Genomic DNA, 23670 nt, shown 5'->3' with positions numbered 1-23670 from the left:
AAACACACACACACACACACACACACACACTCCCCTGATATTTGGAACCAGGAGCTTGAGGTTTAACAAACAGGGCTTTTGAACGCAAAATATCTTGCAATTATCATGAATTATTTATTGCGTTTTGAGTACCCTCCATGAATCCTGTCCCTTTCTGCCCTTCCACCCCCCCTCCCCAGCTACCACCCGCCCCACAGATGACTCTGAGCTTTAAGTACATCTGCTTTTAGATACTGGAATGTCATTAGCAGATTACAACCTTCCTTAAGTCAATATTGCATCCTTATTGTTCGGCTGCCCCTCAGTGTCAAGGACAAAGCCACTTCCAGCTGAGACGGGATAAACATACCTCTTCCCAGGCTCAAGTAGGAGCAAATGAGCCTTTCGCTATTACTGTTTTATCTTTTTGTTGTTTTCAATTAATCCAGTGTTATTTGTTCTCAGCACAAGTGGTGCATGGATGTTTGGATGTTACGGAAGTACCCCCACCGCCACAGAAAAAAGGTAGTGGGGAGCCCATTATTGGCATACTTGCAGATGTATTCTCTACAATCAACAAACCCTTTTTTGTTTGGTCACACCCACACCATACAATTAAAGCACAACTGACATGCACAAAGCACATGGCTTTCCCTCAAGTAATCCTGGGAACTGTAGCTCTATGAGAGGTAAACTATGGTGCCTCTTTGTTGAAAGCCATGTGCTTTAAATATGCATTGAATGTGGAACTGACAACGGTGTGATGTAATGGTTAGAATGCTGGACTGTGACCTGGGAGACCTCACTCGGTCATGAAGCTCACTGGGTGGTCATGGGTCAGTCACCATCTCTTAGCCTAACCTACCTCACAGGGTTGTTGTGAGGATGAAAAGGGGAGGAGGGGAACCATGTACACCACCTTGAGATCCTTGGAATATAAAGGTGGTATACAAATGTAAATAATAATAATAATAATACACTTAGGACTAAACTTGACGTGATGGTGACAGTTCTGTAGGTTTCACCCGTATGTAGGATATAGGAAGACTAGGGTGTGGGTGGATCCAATTTTAACCACAGAAAAGGAGTGTGGGTGAAAATTAGAGAAGTCTCCCTTTCCCACAGCTAGTTTCACCATTTTCCCTCTCCCTAACAGGGCTGGATTACCAAATAGACAGAGTAGGGACTGACCCATGGACCCCATGCCTTTTAGGAGCCCTGCAACAACGGATCAAAATAATATTGATTTGATCTTGCAATAATTTGAATTTGGAAGAGAAATCCCCATTGACTCAGAAACCTACATCATAGTGAGCCCCCTCCCCCCTGATATTTTGACTGCCTATGGCCCCCCACAAGGTTTAATTTGGCACTGCTCCCTAAGGCCTGTTCCTGAAGTTACTTCTAGTATTGGATCTCTGCTGAGGGAAATACTGCTTGTGGGGAGATAAGCCGAGGGGCAGTTTTCCACTTCCACCTTCTTAAAATTGGGCTCCCCTCCCAGTCTTGTTTTGTCATAGGAGCAGTTCTGCATTCACATGGCATTTACCCTCCTATAATGTCCTCTCCCGCCTTTTCCTGTGAGCTTATTTGAAGCATCCCCTTCTGGAATAGATTTCACAAATGACAGAAATAGATGAGTGAGGAGCAGCGCAGCCTGGAGAAAGGAGATTCGTTTTAGATACCATTGCTTCGTTTTTAAACTGCGGGCGTATTTCTCAAGGCGCAGTATGCCAAACCTCGCTGAATCTGTTAGCCACAGTGTCTATATCAGGGAAGCCACACAGCTCAGTAGAGCACCTACTCTGCGTGCCAAAGGTCCCAGGTTCAGTTCCTGGCATCTCCAGGTAGAGAGACACGGCCAGTCAGTGTTGACACTGCTAAGCTAGATAGACCCAGTGATCAAACTCAGTATAAGATCATTTCCTATGCTGGTATCTTATAATATTTCCACTATTTTATTCTGAAGTGGTGACCCCTGCAGCAACTCTAGAAAGACCAACCCATAAGGATAAACTCCTTTCTTCCCAAAGCCTGGAAGGAACACTTAAGCGAAGCGGGAGATGTGGCCCAACATGGATCGGTCCCTGCTAGCTACACATAATAATATAACTGGCTTAGCTTAGCGCTGCATGAGGTGGCTGCGATGTATAATTGGCTAATGTCTAGGCAGCTGCTGAAACTAGGTTAGTGTGTCCCCCCCCCCTTTTCCTGTGCATAAACTGAAACAGCCCAGACATAAAATAAGAGATCTCCAAGTCAAGGGGTTGGTGAGCCTGAACTTTTGTTCTGTTGGTCTTTCCCCCGGTCGGAAGCCACTGTTGCATAAAATATGGTGCTTGTGAGAACAGCAAGTTTGAAACAATGCCATCCTGTCCATAGCAACAAAGCAGAAGACGACTAACTGGTGGGATGGCGATTAACTCCATTCTAAACCACTTGGGAGCCTCCCGCCAGGCTACTGGCTTCATAGAGCTCTAATCTCATCACATAATGAAACAGACTAGCTAGGGCTGGGAATTGGTTTCAAGTGGCAGAACAGGCGCTTTCAAGATAATGGCAATGAGTCAGGGATGCAGCACAGAGTTTCTGTTTCCCACCCCGGCTACTACAGCTTTGCTGATGATTGAAAGCTGGGCGGTTCTGAAATAGATTTCGTTTTGAGGAGCCGCAAAGCTTTGTGACGCAGCAATATGCCTGTCATAACCGTTCACATTGAAACAAAGATGGATGAACAGCTTCTTTTTGTGATATATTTTGATTACTAAAAACTGGTGGGTGGGGAGAATTAACATGAGCGAAGGCAGATATAATATGAAAAGGCAACTCACATCCTATACCTCAGTCATGGGTAATCCTGGCTTCTTTCTGATTTAGCAGCTGAAAATTCAGATGTGCACAGAAGCAAGTCTAATGTTGTGTCAGCAGCTGGAATTTATGAATGTGCCTTGTGCCAAGTCAGATTATCGCTCCATCTTGTTAATCGGTCTATTTAGCTCAGGTGTATCTCAGCTTTCTAGCAGATGCACTCCAGAGTTTGGGGTAGGAATATCTTCTGGCCCTACCTGGAGATACTGGGGATTAAACCTGGGACTTGCTGCGTGTGAAACAGATGTTCTGTCGCTGAGCTATGGTCCATCCTGAGACAAGCTCTTGCATCTTGCCTCAGCAAATAGGCATGGGTCCCATCTTCAGAAGAAGATATTGCAACTCTAACTAAGAACCTCAACCGGCCAGCATTTTAGGATTTTTTACATGGTTATTGTAAATAACTTAGGATCACTATAAATGGTTGATTTAATGTATGTCAGTTCAATATTCAATAAAGTTGAGTATTTAATTTTATTTCAGAATTTTTATGCCACCTTTCAAAACAAAAGCCCTCTTAAGATAATACACAACCAGCATCATTAGCATCATGACAACCACATAACATATAAAAAACACGTGAAATGTTGCATTAAAGAGCAGTATATAATACCTCCAGATCAATTCAGCAATCCAGAAAAAACAAATTGAAGTTTAGCATTATTTGACATCGAGAACAGCAACCATTTAAAACTTTCCCCAGTGTCTTTAACAAAAAGCAGATCAATATAAAAACTTATTGGAGGCCTCTTTTGAAAGAGCTTATGTGCATCCTTTGAGATTGAGTTCTGTCGACATGAGGCCACCACTGCAAAGGGCCTGTGCTTGCTGTGATCGTCTGAAGGATAGGAAATACAAAGCAGAGGAAGCAGGATGCTGAAATACAGTTTTGCAAGGTTTTGAGCATCACAACACCTCTTTCTGTTTAGTGGAATGCTGAAGTTGGAGAGTTCGCAGCAGCTGTCATTTCGATTAAATGTTTCCTACTGCTTCTGTTCTGTACTCAGTCTGAGCATTTCAGATTTCTTTCACCTTCTCATGCAGTGTTGCAGCCAGCAGAGAGTACTCTAAGAAACTATGGGCCAATCTTTGAAGAACAACCACGTAACATCATCTTTCCAGAAGGATCAACAGAGGAGCAAATACTGTTGGTTTGTCAAGCACGAGCCAGCCCTCCTGCGACCTATAGGTGAGGTTACGTGATCATAGCAGTGTTTTTGTTGGAAAGCCTATGGCTGCGATATACACAAATGTATGACAGTGGTTTGTTGTTGTTTTGCATTCACACATACCCTGCTGTCCTGCTCATTCATCTCAGGGACCAAAGGCAAGCATTTTCTGTCCCATTGAATTAAATGGAAAAGAGTGCATTCCAACTCTCTCCAGTTGATGTCCATGGGATTCTAAACAGGGCAATCCTATACTCAAGAGTAAGTCCTGCAGAGTTCAATGGGGCTGATTCTCTGGAAAGTGAATATAGGATTGCAGACTAAATATGTTGGTTTAAACTCTGTTTCATTATTTCCCTGCTCAGCTTCCTCCCCACCTTTGAGTTCAGAAAACCTGAGGGTGTTTCAGCTCAGTGGAATAATTGCTTAATTCAATAAACATAAATGGCCTATTGCACAGCTATTCTGGCCTGGTAGGTTGCTCTAAGGCTTTCTCAAACTCAGCCCTCCAGATGTTTTGAGACTACAGTTCCCATCATCCCTGACCACTGGTCCTGCTAGGTAGGGATCATGGGAGTTGTAGGCCAAAAACATCTGGAGGGCTGAGTTTGAGGAAGCCTGCTCTAACTCATCAGTGGGGGACCTCTGGTCCAAAAGCTTAATGTGGCCCAACACATCCCTCAATCTGGCCAACCAAGCCAGTCCCAATAAGCCCTGCCCACCTGCCAATCATTCCATGTCATTTTCTGACTTACCATTACTCGCCTTGCTTTGACCAATGGCTCAGTTGGCACATCTACTAACTTCTCATGATTAAAATCTAATCGTTAGATTGGAGATATGCTCTGAACCATTAGGCAAAGGGATCTCTGATCTTGGTACTAAGCATCACAGGGCCGAGATTGGAGATAAGTCGTCTTCTGTTAGTGCATCTGTGGTGCAATGGGTCACTGCGTCTGGCTGTTAATTGGAAGGTTGGTGGTTCAAGGCCACCTGGGGACAGCTGTGGGGAGGATTCCTGCATTGCAGGGGATTGGACTAGGTGGCCAACTGAGCCCTCAGGCTGAAACAGGTTCCCCACCCTCTCTATAGTTATTTTCTCTCTCTGGTCTGTCTCTTCTCTCCATAAATCCACTCCAACTCCACTAAGTCCTTTTTCCTTTACGCCGGCTATTTTTCTTCCCCGCCCCAATTGTAGTTGGGGTTTGGAATCATGACTCAGAGTGCAATGAAGGGGAAAGGAGTCTTTAACCCAGGCATAGGCAAACTCGGCCCTCCAGATGTTTTTGGGACTACAGTTCCCATCATTCCTGACCACTGGTACTGTTAGCTAGGGATAATGGGCCGAGCCACATCTGGTGGGCCGAGTTTGCCTATGCCTGCTTTAACCCTTTCCCAATACACAATGGTCTCAATGTCCCTTCCAAAGTGTCCCTTCCAAATGTTTGGGGCTGGGGAAAATGGGGCTCCTCACAGAAGTCTGGGAATAGCATTGTTATTCCACTCTGGAAGCAGAATAGCAATGGTTGGGCGCTGCTGAAGGGTCCCTGTCTGGAAGCATCTATGAACAGGATAGGGCAAATTGAGAGAGCATTTTTCAGAAGACTAGATAAGGAAAGCAGGAAGGCCTGCAGAGCAAAGTTAAATAATTTATAGCAGTATCAAACAAACCCAGTCAGAGATGTTGAGGCCAACCCTGGTGAGTGATGTGCTTCCTGGTGAGATAAAACACAGCCTAAAGGCTCTTAGAATAATCATTGAGATTTGGATTTTCTTTAGCATTCGACAAAGTGCAGCCATTTCTCCCCCTGATTACTGGGCTGGCATTGTAGCTACTGAGACAGCATCCACCATTCAGCCACTGTCCTACAATAGGTCCTATTGAGGGTTTTTGTGTACATCATAAATGCCAGTGTGTGTTGTTATTCAGGACAATGTTAATGTGCAGCTGTGATGACTCTGTTCTTTCCCCACTCCAACCAAATACCATTGTCTTGGCAGGTGGAAGATGAATGGCACAGAGATCAAAATAGAGCCAGATTCCCGTTATAGGTTGAACGGGGGCAACCTGGTGATCAGCAGCCCAGTGAAAACCAAAGACACTGGGTCCTACCAGTGTGTGGCATCCAACTCGGTGGGCACCGTAGTCAGCAGAGAAGCTTCCATTCGCTTTGGCTGTAAGTGGATTTTCTCAAGTGGATTTTCTGAAGACAATTTGGTGCAGAAGAGGAGTAAAACAGAAGGGAGCCAAGCAATGTGCCATCCATGGTTCCCTGGCAGCATCACAGCCAGGGGGGCAGTGAAGCACCGAGAAATTGGATACGCTGGCATGTGCCCTCAGAAATCATACAAGTTGAGCAGGCTGAGCAGAGGGATGGGCTGATAGAGGAGGCTGGGGACTTGAGGGAGCTGGTCGGGGTGCCCAAATGGTCTGCATGATCCCTTCTATTTGCCCAAAGGGATCTGTGTTTAGATGAGGACAGTGGAGGACAAACAAAGGGGGGAACATGAATGAGGACCCCAGTCCCTTTCATCGTCCTGTGGGAATTGAGGCACTTGGATAATGGTTCTGAACCGTTGCCCCTCTAAGGAGAGTGAGGTGGCCCATGTATATCACAGATATTTCAGGAGGGCCAAATGCTGGACACCAGCATGGATTAAAACTGGCTAACATTTTACTGAGCAAGAGAAGGATGGTGTTGTGAGAGCTCCAAGCATAAGCAGGTTAAAGTTCTTGAAGTATGTTTGAAAGGGAACTTTTACCAACTATCTGACTTTTAGAAGACATCTGAAGGCAACCCTGTTTAGGGAAGTTTTTAATGTTTGATGTTTTATCGTGTTTTTAAGATGCCATTGGGAGCATAAATGAGTGGAACATAAATATTATATTTATTATTATTATTATTATTATTATTATTATTATTATTATTACCACAAGGGTTATGTGACTTCAGCCAAGATGCTAAAGACATGAGCTATTTTGATGAGTATGTGGATGTGAGAAGTTCCATCACTGCTGAATGCATAATGCTGAATAGAGAGTGTGTTTAGGAAATGTGGTTGTACTGGGGCAGCTTGGCTGTGAACTAGCGCCAGCTGCCAGGAGCTTATTTCTGATTCTGGCTTCCTGTTACTTTCCAGACAAAACCGGGTTGTGTTTTTAACCTTTCAGCCCTAGTTCCATGTTACCTCAGGGATTGTCTCCTCCTATTTGCGTAGGTCATCAAATGATATTCTGTATGAATTTTACGTATGCCTCAGACTTCTGACATGAGGGGTAGGATCTTTTTGGTGGTGCCACTCACTCTGTAAAATTGATTACCCAGGGTGGTTTAGCAGACAGATTTACCAAGGGCTTTTTGAAAGATAGCAAAAGCATTTCCTTTCATACAACAGGGGGTTGAGTCCTTCTAATTTTTTTATCTTGGTGGTGCTGCTCTGATGTTTTATTGTTTGTCCACTGAGGTGTTCACATGTTTTAATCTTGGGTTTTTGCTCTTGTATGTGTATTTTTAAAAAATTGTACGCCATTTTTAGGAGCCGCTGATGACCAAAATGGCTGAATATACGTTTGAAAAAGATAGATAGATGATAGATGATAGATAGATAGATAGATAGATAGATAGATAGATAGATAGATAGATAGATAGATATTGCAGTGGGGATAGTATTGATTTAGCTAGTTCATTCCCATCACATTTTCTGACTGCTGTTCCTGATGCCATCTGCCGTTACTCTCTCAATTTAATTTCCTTTTGATATGATGGAAGCATGATTGCCTGTAACTAGCATCATTTCTCTCTGAGCAGAGAAAGATCTAATTTGTAAGATTGTTAGGCTTCCATAGCTCATGTTTCATCACCTCCACTAATTTCTTGTGTTTAGTTTTGCAGGAATTCTCTACAGAAGAGCGAGACCCCGTGAGGGTTACGGAGGGCTGGGGGGTGATGTTTACTTGCAGCCCACCTCCCCATTACCCAGGTAAGACAATGACAGCGCACTAGAAATGAGGTTCTCACCCATATTCAGGGAGCAATCCATCAAATGACAGGGGTAGCTAATGGTATAAACCCATACATAATTGTGTTTAGCAATTTGGACAAAGCCATTCCTTTCATGAGAGCATAATCAGAACTCTGCTGGATAAAGCCTAAGGCCCATCTAGTTCAATAGACTGTTCTCAAAGTGGTCAAACAGATGCCCATGGAAAGTCCATAAGCAGGACATGAGTGCAACAGCGCTGTCTCTACTTTCAGTTCCAAACATCTGGTATTCAGAGGAATGATGTCTCAAACGTTGGGGCCATTTGGGCTAGCAGCTGTTGATAAACTTATCACCCATGAATTTGTCTAATGCTCTTTTAAAGTGTGGTGGCCATTATTACCTTGTTTGGTAGTTAATTCATATGAACCTAAGACTATCCTTCTGGATCAGGCCAGCTGTTCCACCTAATCCAACATATTGCTCTCACAGTGGCCAACTAGATGACTGTGTGAAACCAGCAAGCAAGGCACTCTCCCATCCTGTGGCTTCCAGCAACTGGTACTCAGAATCATTACTGCCTTTGACCATGGAGGCAGAACATAGCTGTTATGGCTAGGAACCCTTGATAGCCCTACGTTCCATAGTCAACTGTGAAGTACTTTCTTTTGACTGTCCTGAATCTTCCAACTTTCTGTTTTATTAGATGGCCCTGAGTTTCTAATATTATGAGAAAGAGAAAAAACAATCCACTTTCTCCACACCTTATGTAATCATGTCCTCCTTTTGCTGTTAAAATCACTGATTTTTTAAATTTTGTGGCAACAATTATCCTTGCAAAATACTGGAAACATGCTGCTGTTGTTTTCTACACCAGAATGCTTAAGCCAGACTTCAGCATAGCAGAAATTGATAAACTACCAAGGCTCTATCCCAAAGGAGAAATGTATTGCATCTAAATGTCTCTCTGTTTGATTAATGGTTAACATTTATAATATACTGGAATCTATATTGTAATTACATTGTCTTTGAGAAGTCTTTTTTGTAATCTTATATCAGATTGAAATAAATTAAAGAAAAGGGGGAGGGGAAGAAAAGAAAGCTCAAACTTTTCCATTTTGTTCATATAGGTCTGAGCAGTTTTCCCTTTGCCTTGCCTCTGTCCCTTGGAAAACCTCTTTCGTGCTAAATTGGAACAAATGGCAGTCCATAGAAAACCCAATAACCTGCTAAACTGCAGGTTATCACCAAGGGAAAGCAGCAGGCAAAGAGAGGTGTAGATAAGCACTAAGTTGTGCCTGGTCTTTATGGATGAAGCAATAACCTGCTTATCAAGTGTAAACAGCAGTTGCCATGGGATGGTATTAAATGCTAGTCCTACTCAGAGTAGACTCATGGAAAGTAATTTATCTGTTTAACTTAGGTTCATTCAGTTCAGTGGGTCTACTCACAGTAGGTCTTGGTTTATTACATCCCATGCTTTCTTGTATGTACAGGCAGCTGAAATGTGAAGTGTTCTCTAAGAAACATGAATTGCTCTCTTCATCTCGGACTAAATTCTGCAGCTGTGAATTCTGGAATTCTCCCAGGAAAGAGTGAAAATCAGTGCTGTCGATTTCATGCCAGAAGCTGATATTGTAGAAATTGAATCATTAATGCTCTTTGTATAGGCGAATCTGTACTTGAATATTTCAGGGATGTGATTTCAGTTCATCCCTACCTCCCACCCTACGCGTTTTGATTATCAGGGGACAGCATGATTATTACTGGGTGGGTGGGGGGTTGCAGTGCATGTAAGGAAGGGAAAGAGCATGTGAATGAGAAGAGATCTCTTGTGGGGATGGGGGTGGAAGAAAGGGAATTCTGGTATGGAAAACTTTGAGAAACCTTTGGCTGAGACCCACAGGACTGTTGAACTTTAGCCCACAATCTGTGGTATGAGGAGTCGGAAGTAGTAAAGGAAGAAACCAATAGCAGGTCCAAAGTTCTTGTCAAGAAATTGGAGGGCATCAGGTTCAGTTCTCTAAAAATGAACATTGTGGGAGCATTGTACATCCCGTCTAGAAAAACAACAAATACGCTCACTTTTGTTCCTTTGTTCAGAATAAATGAATAGCTACTGGACAGAGTTTGTGTCTCAGTCTGGGAAATAGCATACCGAGGTCAGCCTCCGAGCATCACTCTGATACAGAGGAGCCAGTGTTTCATCCTCTCCCTCTCTCTCCCTTTGCACACAGGACTTGCATACCGCTGGTTTGTGAACGAATTCCCCAACTTCATCCCAGCAGACGGAAGGCGTTTCATCTCCCAAAAAACGGGAAACCTTTACATTGCTAAGACAGAGGCCTCTGACCTCGGCAACTACTCCTGCTTTGTCACTGGCCAGATTGATTCCATTCAGAAGAGTGTCTTTAGCAAAGTATCTCAGCTCAATCTTCTCAGAGAAGGTCAGTGCACTGGCGACCCACAATGTTGGAAGCCCAGTTGAACAGATCCCTCTGAGACATACCCTAGGTGGGCCAACTCTAGATGGAGGCATTTCTGAAGTAGGCCTGCAGAAACTGTGACCCACCAAGCCAAACATACCTGCCAGCCATGTATGGTGCCCTATGAGCAGTTCCTTGCCTACTTGGGACTGCAAGATGCCATGGTCCCTGATTACAGAGGATCCCCTATTGCACTATTCATGGGGAGTGGGGAGCCTTCCATGCAGCTGGGTGATATTCAGTGCTTATTTCCTGGCTGGCTGTGCTGAAATCTGAGTCCTCCTCCTTGGAGTCAACCAGTGGCTTTGGTGATCTGAATATTTTTATGGGTGGAGAGGTAGGTCGTTCTTACCATCCCCATATAGCAGAATAGGTTGGGACAGGTAAGAGAGAGTGGCTGGCCTAAGGCCACCTCAGGGGGATCTGCTGTAGCTCAATGGTGTGGTACATGCTTTGCATCTAGCAGGTTCCAGTTTGATCCCTGGTCTCTCCAGGTTGGGCTGGGAAAGACTCCTGTCTAAAACCCTGGAGAGCCAGTGGCTGTCAGTCTATCCCAGCCTTTCCTACCCTGGCGTCCTCCAGATGTTGTTGGGCTCCTACTCTCATCTGCCTCATTCATCCAGCCAATGGTCAAGTGTGATGGGAGCTGCTGACAAAAACATCTGGAAGGCACCAGGCTGAGGGATGCTGGTGTAGATGACACTGAGCTAGATGGAACAGAGGTGGACCAGGATTTCCTTACTCATCGCTCTCCTCTTCCATCACAAGCTACGTCAGAGCAGTGTGGGTGATGGCTGTGTGGCAGCCGCGGCTGTGCCACACCAGTAATGTAAAAACTGCAAGTACACAAAAAAGTAAATGCTGAACTTAACATTGGGTTTCGAACATGCACTTTTTCAAAGATGAATCGTTTTGGAGGCCTGTGCTTTGCAACCTCCTGCATGGGTAGCTTTAAAGCTTTCAACCTCTTGTCCCCCTTCCCACAGATTCCAGGCCGTTTGCTCCCAGCATTAAAGCCAAGTTTCCTTCTGACACTTATGCTCTGGCCGGGCAGCTGGTGGCTTTGGAGTGCTTTGCCTTTGGGAAGTGAGTACTTGTGTCAATTGCATTCAGTCTCTTGCTGGTGACAGCAGAAAAGTTGGAGGCCAACATAGTTATGAGTTGAATATTGTAGACTCTGTTCTGAGGAACCAAGAATGCAGAAGAGGAAGGAAGAAGAGAGCTGCTGTTTTAAATATCAGAGAAACTCTGTCCTGAAGAAAGTTTGAGGATCATAGATTCTTAGCCTGCATTATCTGGAACATAACCAAGCAAACATTTGATGAAGCCCTATTCCCCATCTATTTTACTCCTTTGCCCTGTTTGTGAGTGAGGTTTTTAATAATCTGAAATATTTAATAATCCTTTAGATGACTTTGGGGTGTTGGTCAGTAAACGTTGACTAGTTTGAGCTAGGACCCACCCAGGAGTGGCTGGTGTGGTGATGTGGAGTCAGCCTCCCAGCACTGGTGATGCTGCCACTTACCTGGGTAGTACAGGGCAGCAGCGAAGTCAGGGCTGCCTGGGTACACAGATGGAGCCAACCAGGTGCTGCCAGTGCACCTGGGTGGCCCTGGCCCATCCAGGTAAGCAGCATTGATTCTGGTGTCAAGAGGAAGGCACCATAGCACTGCCCACCCCACCAAAATAGTGCATAGGCTGCTCCTGAACTCGCCAGAATCTGCTTTTAATGTTATGTATTTGCCTTCAAATGGATGGTATAATAAATAAGAGTGCCTCTGAGCATGTGCAAAGACCACACCAAACTGAGAATCGCAGTTGGGTAGGTGGAAGTGATTTTTTTCCCCCATCAAGAGGATATGATGTGTAAGAAGACTTGAATGCCAACAGAACTCTTGTTTCTGTAAATTAAGGTGTGGGTTGTGAGAGACAATGATAGTTTACTAACAGGTCAAAGAGAAAAGCTTGGCTAGTTTAAAAAATGGAAGACATAAGGCTCACAATGAGGAAAGGGAAATAATTGAATTGCACTGGATTCCAGTGTTTGTTGCTGTTGCATTGATGCTGAAGCTTGAAGTGCCCTTTTACAGAGGTTTATTTATAATCTAGCCCTGTCCCTCGAATAAAATGGCGGAAGTTGGATGGTAGCCAGTCCTCTGAGTGGATCACAACTGAACCCCTTCTACAGTTTAAGGAGATTGGCTTTGAAGATGAAGGCACTTATGAGTGTGAAGCTGAAAATGCCCAAGGAAAAGACACCTATCGGGGCCGCATCATCATCCAAGGTAAAGCACTCCTGGAGGTTCCTTCACAAGTATCTTATCCTTTTATTATATTTCTATCCCGCCCATCCTTAGAATGCTTGGGGGCAGCATAGTTGGAGCTCCCAGCAATCCCCTGACAGGCAGCCCTCAGCTCTTCATCTTTCCTAGTACATTGATCCAAATGAAAAGAGAGCTGGAGGTCCCTCTTGAACCTTTCTCTGTGCTTTTCATATTTCCCAAATAGTGCACAGGGTGGGTGGAAACCTAAAGCATAACGATGAAATAAGGGATCCACCCCTAAGGATGGAATAATCTGCAGAATCTAGGGCTGAGATGGGTTGTTCAAATCTGTGAACCTCCAAGTTACATGTTTTCCCCATATATTTTTTTAATCAATGTTTTGGAAATGAAATGTGGGTTGTTAGGGGTCGCACATTGTAATAAATTCCCACCACAACTTGAGCATCATGAATCTCACACTGCTTCCTGTCTGAAGTGCATACATCCCGTTCTCTTCTTGTTCTTTTTATAGCTCAGCCAGAATGGCTGAAGGTCATCTCAGACAAAGAGGCTGACATCGGAGCAGACCTTCGCTGGAGTTGTGCTGCAGCTGGCAAGCCAAGGCCTACCGTCAAATGGCTACGGAACGGGCAGCCCTTAACCTCTCAGGTAGCCCATCTGTCACTGGCATTGTGGTTCCCTTTTGTAGGTGGGGTGCAAAATAGAAATGCCACATAAAAGCGCAATAATAAATATGAAACCTGTTTAAACGATGGGAGCAAAGGAAACCACAGTCGAAAGTACAAAGCAGGCTATCTGCCACTAACTAACTAATAGAAATCTATGCCATGCTAAGGTCAAGAGAAAGGATTGAGCATTCTTAGGGCCATGATTCAGAGGTAGAACACCTGCCCTGCATTCAGAAAGTCCCATGTTCAATCCCCAGTATCTCCAGGTCAGTCTGGCAAAGTCTCCTGTCCTAGAGAGCAACTACTAGTCAATGTAGACAGTGCTGAGCTAGGTAGACCAGTGGACCCTCCCTACAGTCCTGTGTTTGGCCACCTGTTGTCAATTCTGTAAATTCAAGCCAGTAAGCTACCTGGAAACAACCTCAAATGTTCATTTCTCCTGGTTATGTTCTTAGGCCCAAACTAGATGTGACATTATGAATGCCGCTAACAGTTGTATGATTTTAAAAAGTAATAATTAAGAAGTAGTAAGTAGCTGTGGGGAAGACTGATCTGGATCAGAACTGTGTAGGAGGAGGGGAGGATTTTATTTTGGTTCTTGCACCAAAGGGATGTTTTTCCTAGCTGCACGTAGCAGCTGTGCAGGGTAGTCTGGATTTGGACCGCAGCCAAGGCAAAGGGTTAAATGCCCCTTTGGGGTCCCAGTCCAACTCTCGTCCCCCAGCATTTGCTATATGTTTTCCTTTAAAATAATCACACAATTGTTAATTGGATGAATAATGTCACAATTTGGTTTTGCTCACATTCCGTACTATCTTCCCATTAATCACAGTCGGTATTAACTTAGCAAGAATTAGTGGTACTCAAGATGTGAATGAGCTATAACTGGGTAATAAGCAAACATGTTAATTTGGATTGTTAGGGGATATTTTAACTGAAGGGCTTTTGATGCAAAGGCAGAAAGCTTAAAGAATAAGGATTAAGCCAAAGTTGTACTAAAGCCGAGAGACTTACATGAAAGGGTAGTGGACTTTGGAGTTCACATATTAGCTAACATTGTGTGACTTTTCCAAGAGCAGATCAGAAAACAAAGGAAGGGCTTTAAATACAGAAATCCTTGTTACCCTTCAGAGAAATACATGATAAAAATACAGAGCAAGCTATGTACCATTAGCCTATTTAGTGGCAGTGAAAGCAGCAAAGAAGGCATACTTTGCTGCCTCCATGGGAACCACATTTGACATCCAGCAGAGCTTTTCCAGGTAGTATGGGGCCTTTTATGGTTTGGTTCAAAGGAGGTGGTAGAACTGACAGTAGCTCACTGTGATTTTTTTTGCAAAGCATTTTGAGAATAAAATTGCTTGATCTTGCCAAGACTTTGACCCTACTGTTACAGCAGATTAATCTCTAAAGGTGTCCAGAGCACTGTCTAGCCCTGTTATGTTGGATAAGTTTCAGTTAGTAAGGCATGATGTGGACAAGTACTTGGATTGGTCTGGGTGACCACTTACACTCTGGACCCTTGCCCCTCTTGGCAGGTAAAAACTAGCAAGGAGGAGGAGGATAGCTGGAAGGGCCAGGGAGGTGATTAATGTCTCCATGCGAGAGGGAATAGTAAAAAGGCAAGGGTAAAAAGCTGTGGTAAAACCTCTCTTCAAGAAATCCTATGTGGATTCGGAAAACCTAAGTAATTGCCATTCAGTTTCCAATCTCCCCTTCTTGGGCAAAGTTCCTGAGCAGGTGGTCATGGACCAGATCCAGGTGCTCTTGGAGGAAAGTGATTTTCTAGACCCATATCAACTGGGGTTTAGGTCCAGTTTTGGCTCAGAAACTGATTTGGTTGCCTTGTATGATGGCCTCTGTTGTGTCATAAATCCTTCCTTTTGCTATACCAGTGTGCCACACTTTTGATCTGCAACAAAGAGGATTGCTACCTGGCTGCTTTTAAGTTGGAATTGATAGAGCTGCACCTTAATGTACAAATAGCAAAACGAAAAAACAAACCGGGGTGACCTTTGTAAGAACAGAAGTACACATGCTCCTGAATGTCTCTTTCTGCTCCTTTTCCGCAGCATAATCGTATATTTGTCTCAGAAGTAGGTTCCATTGAATTTAGTGGGGACCTCTTCCCAGATACATGACTTTAGGATTGCAGCCTCACATTGCTTCGAAATGCATTAAGAACTTGAACCTTAACTTTTGCCTCAAAAAGTTTGTGTGTTGTTGTTGTTTTTTGTTTTGTTTTGTTTCCCCCATAGTCGTTTTGTTCTTATTTGCCACTTCTAAATTGTCTGACTGGAACCCCTCAGCTACTGGATATTTTTAATCTGCATTGCAATGCTAGGTTCTTTAAATTATAAACTGATGTCTTTCTGGGGAGAAATTGGTTGGAGAGATTTCTGGGCACGAAAGCGTGGGCCACATATAAATATTGGGGTCAGGCATTCAATGGAGTGAATCTGCTGAGAACATGGCATATTCATTTGCATTGTTCTGTTTTTCAAGACAATATGTCCAGCTCTGGGTGAGCAAAATATCAAAGAATAGCTTTTTAAACTGGACAGATATCCTTAGAGATGACGTCTGCTGTGCTTCAGTTGTTGCACTGTTTCTGTATACCAAAGTTGGTCTGTATCTATAGACAACTTTCCAAAGGCTGTATACCAATGGAAGGCAGGGCCAGAGGCAAAAGTTGACAGAGATGTTAATGTCTCTTACCTGTGTTTGGTAGGCTGAATTCCAGCAAAGAAAAAGGCAGAGTTTTCTATACATAAACTCATTACAACAAATACACATCTCTCCATTCAAACAAGAGGTACGATCACCTTTCAATGAAACTTTCCATTCAGGACAACCTGATGAGGAACAGTGAGGAGTCATGGCCTTGGAGACAGACCATGGCCTAAAGAGACTCCCTGGGGCAGAAAGAAAGCCCGAAGGACCACATTTGGAGGGCCCATAGGCCAGAGGCTAACCATGCCCTCTAGGCATATGCACAGAGACACGTGAGTGGCAGCAGGCACAGAATAGGGCAAATGTGTTGAACAGCACAACCGTGTCACTACTGAGAAGGGTAATGTGATGTTCTCTACTGAAACTCACTTCTGTGTATATAGCACTTGCATTTCATGCTCTGTGTTGTGATCTAACCACCTAATCTACTTGTTTGCACAGAATCGCATTGAAGTGAATAGTGGGGATTTGAGGATTTTAAAGTTAACAATGGAGGACTCTGGGATGTACCAGTGTGTAGGAGAGAACAAGCATGGCAGCATTTATGCAAGTGCTGAATTGGCTGTGCAAGGTACGTTCTGGATTTCTGTGGATTGTCTGGGCAATACCAATATGCTTTAGAAAGGGGGTTATTTCTCCAGAAGTGAGCCCTGTGTGTTGAATGGGACTTGTTCACTAGTATTAATGCTTGGATTTTAATCTTAAATATTGGCAGATTCCCTGTCTAAAAAGCAGTAAGATAATGGACTGGCCTAATACTTTGCCATATTGCTTCATGGTGAATTTCATTTTATTTTCTTTAGTCTTGGAGGACTGCTGTTAACAGATTGTATTCTAGCAGTCTTAGTGGCAAGAAAAATCTAAGAAACCTCAAATGGTTTTAATTTGAAATGTCAGCATCTGCTTAGGTTATGAGGCAATATAGTATTTATGGCCAATCTCAGTTGGTTTTTCTCAAAGATCAAGGCACTATCGCAGCCAAGATTGAAATATGCCTACATGCATAGTGAAACTAGCAGACTTTTTCATCCATATTGGTATGTGAATTCAGTCTGATGTAAGATGAATAGAGGTGAATCAAACTTCTCTAATTAGCCACAACATTTCCCCCTATTTTGTTTTTTAGGCCTATAGATTTTATTAACTGCGTGTATTTCTGGCTCATTTGCTTTGACAGGACTGAACAGAAACAGGCAGCTGCCCTTTTAGACATTGAACACACATTTCAATCAGTTTCAAATTCAATGACTTCTGGGGTTTTGAGTTTTGAAGTTCTGACTTTGAAATTGCACTTGGAATCAGTAATCTTTCTGTTCAAAAATTAAGATGTAGCTATTTTGAAGTATTAATCAAGCTTAGGTTTTGACATTTTATTCTTCAAAGTGTTCAATTTCAGACTTTTTAGGCTTCATTGATCTGAACTTGCAGCATGCTGATTTTCACAGTGTAAAACACAATCACATTTGCATTTTGTTCAATGAATTGGAGGTTTGCGTAGTTAAATTTGTCTCACTTGGACCAAACACTGAGGCACCTCACTGTTACAACATTACTTTAGGTGTCCAAGTAACAAACAGGCAACTTTATTTAACAGAAGCCATGATATATGTTATTGTGTTACTTTTGCACTATTATAGAATCTACAGGAAGCTCGCTTTTACCATTCCCAGGGCTCAGCATTCGTAAAACCTACTTAATCATTTTATTTTCCCCTTTAGCCTTTGCTCCAGATTTTCGGCTAAACCCCGTGAGGCGACTAATACCAGCAGCTCGAGGCGGAGAAATCATTATCCACTGCCAGCCAAGAGCTGCACCAAAGGCCATTATACTCTGGACCAAAGGGACTGAGCTTCTGAGCAACAGCTCCAGGTATGAGGACCCTTAAACTAGTTCCTAGCTAAGACTAAGTAGCTTTGAGCATGCAGTCCCTTCTCAGTGCAATTATCCTGCTGGCTTCTGGTTAGCTTAAATTTATTGTGTGGAACTGATCCCATGTGTGTTTACTTGGAAGGCTGTCCCGGTGTGTTCAGTGGGGTAAGTCTCCTTAGGATTGATCCTTCAGAAGCAGCATCTTCTTGCCTGGTGGCTCTGCTCTAAGCCCCTTGAATTGTTTTTTGGGGGGGGCAGTGATATCTGTTGTCCAAATGGTAGCTTGGCAGAAAAGCATGATTTGTGCAGGAACGTGAGAGGTTTTTATTCAGCACTTCAGTTGTGCTAGGTTGCTTGGATTTTGGAGCACCACCTACATTTACTATGAAAATCTAGCAAGCAAGAAGCAGTGTTGAAACTGCGAAGGAGTGTCCTCCCTGCCACACAAGATGATTTCCCAGATGGTTAGAAGAGTGGTAGACAATTGGCAATCCTTAAACAGCTTGTACAGAGAACAGTATTCCCAAAGGATTTGCACAGTGAAAATGTAAGCTTGAATCACATCACCTTCAAGCAGCTTGAGGCAGAAAAATGGCAATATCCTTTAAATAAGTGTATTTCATACATGGAAGTATTCAGCTTTGCAACTATATCTTGTCCAATTACCGTATTTAAGAGTAAGGACATGTATTTCTTTTTGGTGAAAGTTAATCATAGCTACTGTTGGCTATCCTAGCCTGCTGATTTAAAACTTCCAAAAGTAACTAGAGTTGCTTGTTTGCTTGTAAAATAACATAGTTATCCAGTTGTTTGCTGCACCTTTAACTGCAGCCTGCATATGAGACCCATCTCCACCTTTGAATCATCTTTCTGCCCCCAGGTGACCAGATGTAAGATAACCCCTAACAGGGAGCAGGACTTAGGATCCCCTTTTCTCCCAGTAACCCTTTCTCCTTTATCTCTTAAAACAAAACTAAACAGAGCTGCCATGCTATCGCTGCAGCCCAGTGGCAGCTCAGTCTTTCTTTGGAAGGCCAATGTTATACGACATATTATTTCCAATACCTTTCAGCTGACGCATTTGACAGAATTCATCACTGCCTTCATGCTACATGTCCCGTGACAGGCAAGCGGGTCTGTGGTTGGCTGAATTATTCTCTCACTTTCTCCTGATGGGCTCTTCTTTCGCTGCAGCATCACCATCACTCCAGATGGCACCTTGATCATTCGGAATATTAGCAAGTTAGATGAGGGCAAATACACCTGCTTCGCAGAGAATTTCATGGGCAAAGCAAACAGCACAGGAGTTCTCTCAGTTCGAGGTAAGGGCATCTTATTGCCACTGGGACCAAATGTAATAATGCAGGGATTCTCAAGCTTCCTACCCCCAGGGCCTACTCAAGGAGGCTGAAAATTACTGAGGGCCTACAGTCACAAAATTCTCTTATTTCTCCCATAACAGGTCTCCTCAGTTATCCCCTTCCTTTCTATTTGCAGTTTGTTGTTGTTGTTAAGTATTATCGTATTATCTTACTTTCTCATTTCCTTCAGCACCTCCTCTGGCACTTTCCCCTCAGAAGAGGGAGACCCTCCCTCTCTCCCACTAGCCTCAGACTTCTCTTTCTCCCATCATGCAAGGAATCATTGAGGCTGAGCTTAGACCAGCCGAAAGGCTGTGGCATAGCTAGGGGTGGGGTAGGCAAGTGAGGAAACACTGGGCAAGCTGTGGCACTGAGGCCATGTGGCGAGTCCCTGCATGCTGTTTGAGAAACACTGCAATAATGGAAAGGTCAACAATACATTTTGCCATCATTTCTGCCCTGCAAGTACTACAGCAAGAGAAGAGTGTATTGCTAGTTCACTGAAGTAATTAAAGTGGGCTTTCCTTCCTTTCCAACCACATTAAGCACACAGTAAAAGATACAACTGGTTCAAGACGACAGTGTTGCAGCCCTTCTCACTGATTCTTTGGGGATGGCAGAACCATAACTGAGGTGCTCTGGGCTTTCCTAGTTTCTAGTTATTTTTTTCACCAGCAAATCTGTATTCAGAGACAGATGTCATTCACCTTTTTCTGTGCCCGTGTTATGTTAATGAAAACTGATATGCACAAACAACTATTGACAACTAATGATCATCTCACCTGCTTTTTTCTGCAGATGCCACTAAAATCACCCTCGCACCATCCAGTGCTGACATTAATGTAGGTGAAAATATTACCCTTCAATGTCGTGCCTCTCATGACCCAACAATGGACCTCACCTTTACTTGGTTCCTGGATGACTTTCTCATCGACTTTGTCAAGTCCGAAGGCCACTACAAGCGAGCTAGTACAGTGAGTACTGCAAATCCCATGATGCCCTGTAATTTCCAGAAAGGTGGTCACAATTCAAGGAGAACCAATTACCCTTCTACCTTTTCATTGGGATGTCCTCTGATAGATCTCATCATTTGCCCACTGCTAAGATGCTGCCTGATTTTCTGTTGCCTTTCTCCTCTTTTTAAACTTGCATGCCGCAATTTCTCAGCTTGGTTCTGACATTATTCCTATTGATTCTTCTATCATAGAAAGAGAACATTGGAGACCTTTTGATCTTGAATGCTCAGCTGAAACATGCTGGTCGATATACTTGCACAGCTCAGACAGTGGTGGACAGTGCTTCTGAGTCAGCATTGCTGGTTGTAAGAGGTAATTTTTCCTGTCCCATGACCCCACAATTTTTGCAGTGACAAGTCCAAACAAGTTGCCCTCTGCCTGCACTTGCTCCTGCTCCCACTCCCAGAAAGACAGACAACTTATATTCTCCACAAAACAGTATAAGAGCTGAATATTTATCTTGCCACGCAACTCACCCACTAGTGAAGCTACAGAGTAAAGTTGGCTCTGTCTAGTAAACCTGATGCCCTCCACGTGTTTTAGGCTATAGTGCCCATCATTAAAGATAGTCCAAAGTATTTAGAGGGTTGGCAAAGGCTGATCTCATAGTAAGGGCTGCCCAGTTACATTTCATACAAATATACACATTCACATAAAAAATTGCATTCTAAAGCAAAAGAGAGAGATGGAACCTTTTTCTAACAAGGTGGAAAGATTTACTTAATGCAAATCCAGAAATGTGGTGTGTTACTACAAATCCTTCAACGGGGGCTGTGTGATGACAGCCTTACATTTCTCTTTATATAGGAAGATACTGAGGATCAGGGAAAGCCTTGGTAAAGAGGTGTGACCTCAACTGGTGGCAAAAACACCACACGATTGGTGCTCACCTAATCTCCATGGGAAGCCCATTCCATATGGCAGGTGCCACAATGGAGAAGCCCATTCCATATGGCACGTGCCCTCCTCTGCACTGCCCCCCTAATAGGTCCTGGTACAGTCAGGATGGCTCCATCTGCAGACTTCAATCTGTACAGAAGAAGATGTAGCTCTGAGTTGTTCAGGGCTTTATGTAGGAAAATGGACATCTTAAATCTGGCTCAGTAACTAAACAGCAGCAAGTGCAGCTCCTTTAGCACAGGCATTATGTGCACACGTATCATGAAGCAAAAGTCCTCTCTCTTAATGTTCTTCTACGTGGTTCTGGGATGTCATTGTGTCTGTTGTTCTTCCCTTTTTGGTAGGTCCTCCAGGGCCACCTGGCGGGTTGGTGGTGAGGGACATCAAGGACACCACTGTGCAGCTGAGCTGGAGCCGAGGCTTTGATAACCACAGCCCCATTGCCAAATATGTCATCCAGGCCCGCACTCCACTCTTCTCCAAGTGGAAGCAAGTGCGCACCAGTAAGTGTCTTGAGGGCAGTGGCCCACACGGAACAGGCTTCAGTAGGAGGCTTCGCTGTTATTCCTTTAGCACTGCTTGCTCTATTTGTTCTATTCTCGTGCTTTTGGGTTATAGATCCTGCAAATATTGAAGGTAATGCAGAGACGGCCCAAGTGGCCAACCTCATACCATGGATGGATTATGAATTTCGAGTACTGGCCAGCAACATCCTTGGAGTGGGAGAACCCAGTGTGCCTTCTACCAAGATCCGCACCAAAGAAGCTGGTGAGTACACCACCCGGTGGTGATGCAGGGTAGGGTCTTCTCTTTGGTGGGCCTTGTGGTTATGAAACTCCCTCCCTGTAAAGCTGTAGCTCTTCCCCCACCTGATCAGCATTTTGGTGTAGTATGAAAATGCCTTCTTACAAAATTGCTTCGCTCACCTGCTGTACTTATCTATCTTAGTGATATTTTATTCTGAAACAGATTTTAACTCTAATTTTTGTGCCTGTATTTTTGTTGTATGCTGTCCTGAGCTCCTTTGGGAAGAAAGGTGGGGTAAAAATGTAATAAGGTATTTTCCAAAGCCAGAAGAAGAAGAAGTTGTTGTTGTTTCACTGCATGGTGCTATCAGAATTCTTATAATGATGGAATGACTCACAGAAATTATTTTGACCCAGTGGTTGTCACAATCAATTGCTTCTTCAGCTTATGAACTTATAAGATACATGACCTTCACATTTTCATGAGGACTAGAACGTCTGATTTTAAAACTCCACAAAGTTTTTGCAGTGATTTATTGGGCCTTCTTTTTTAAGTGCATGCATTTTTGGACTTCCTTAGACTTTCCAAAGTGATGTCCTTTAATTTTTTTTTTTTTAGTTGACACTCATATTTCACAGGTGAAAGTTCAGTAGAACAATCTAGCTGAATTTCTGCTTCAATATACCTTCTTTATGATGTAGTTGATTGATTCTAATTATTGAAACGGTGCTTTTCTTCAGTATTGCTTGACTTTTGTTTTCCGATTTAACATGTCATCTTCTGCCTCTCTTTGGGGGGACCACTCCAGCCCCTACTGTTGCACCATCTGGGCTCAATGGAGGAGGAGGAGCACCTGGAGAACTCATCATCAACTGGGCGGTAAGCAAAAGTGGGCAATTTCATTGCTGACAGCTCTCTGTTTTTCTTTGCATTTCTTCTGGGAGTAGGCAAAATAATCACTGTGTGTTACGTGCAAAAGCATGTTTGTTGTTCAGGAGCACAAACACATGGAAATAGTAGGGGTTAACAATGACTGTAGCTTTCTTTGGTTACAGCTTACCAGAGTTTGTCACAGCATTGGGCAGGGATCCCGACATCAGGCAGTCTACCTGCTGGCTGATGTTGCCGTCCAGTCCATGTTCTAGGGCAAATGTGCCACATGTGGCACCTCCACTGCTGGAAGGATCCCACTACCTCCCAGGCCACTTCTGGTGCCAGCTCACCATTTGCCATCCTATTATGCAGATAATGTAGTTAATAAAGAAGTTCAATTTGCACATGTTTGTAAAATAAATCTATCAATTGAGAGTAATATAGGCTTTTATTTTCTATAAAAAAGATCCCTATTTGATCTATAATAATAGTAGTAGTAGTAGTTAGCTCAGGGCGGCTAACATCATAAAACTAAGACAGTATACAAAGAGCATAAGAACATAAAAACAGGCAATCAATTAATTAAAATACATCTTAAAATTAGTTCAGAGCAAATTAAAATCTGGACAGATGGCAATCCATGGGTAAAATTGAGAGTGGTTAATATTCTCTAGGGCCAACTGTTACCACTGGTCTTATAAAGGACCTGCGAGTGGACTAGGAAGCCTCTTTAAT

General features: G+C 43.5%; 1 protein-coding gene across 4 annotated transcripts in view; it reads left to right on the top strand.

Annotated features, from left to right (window-relative positions):
- Positions 1-23670, top strand: part of CNTN2 (contactin 2) — a 59364-nt gene that overhangs the window by 29180 nt on the left and 6514 nt on the right. For all 4 annotated transcript variants that reach the window (XM_081193420.1, XM_081193421.1, XM_081193423.1 and 1 more), the window contains exons 3-17: positions 3892-4036; positions 6018-6193; positions 7902-7997; positions 10235-10444; positions 11470-11569; positions 12593-12768; positions 13280-13416; positions 16611-16740; positions 17888-18038; positions 19233-19360; positions 20198-20373; positions 20607-20727; positions 21660-21818; positions 21934-22083; positions 22871-22941. In XM_081193420.1, coding sequence (XP_081049546.1) covers positions 3892-4036; positions 6018-6193; positions 7902-7997; positions 10235-10444; positions 11470-11569; positions 12593-12768; positions 13280-13416; positions 16611-16740; positions 17888-18038; positions 19233-19360; positions 20198-20373; positions 20607-20727; positions 21660-21818; positions 21934-22083; positions 22871-22941 — 2126 coding nt within the window. The remainder of the gene's footprint in view (positions 1-3891; positions 4037-6017; positions 6194-7901; positions 7998-10234; positions 10445-11469; positions 11570-12592; positions 12769-13279; positions 13417-16610; positions 16741-17887; positions 18039-19232; positions 19361-20197; positions 20374-20606; positions 20728-21659; positions 21819-21933; positions 22084-22870; positions 22942-23670) is intronic.

The sequence above is a fragment of the Podarcis bocagei genome (genome assembly GCF_964188305.1).
Source record: "Podarcis bocagei genome assembly, chromosome: 5".
In the NCBI taxonomy this organism is placed as follows: Eukaryota; Metazoa; Chordata; class Lepidosauria; order Squamata; family Lacertidae; genus Podarcis; species Podarcis bocagei.
Note: the sequence above shows the minus strand (reverse complement) of the source record. Positions and strands in the feature narration are given on the sequence as shown.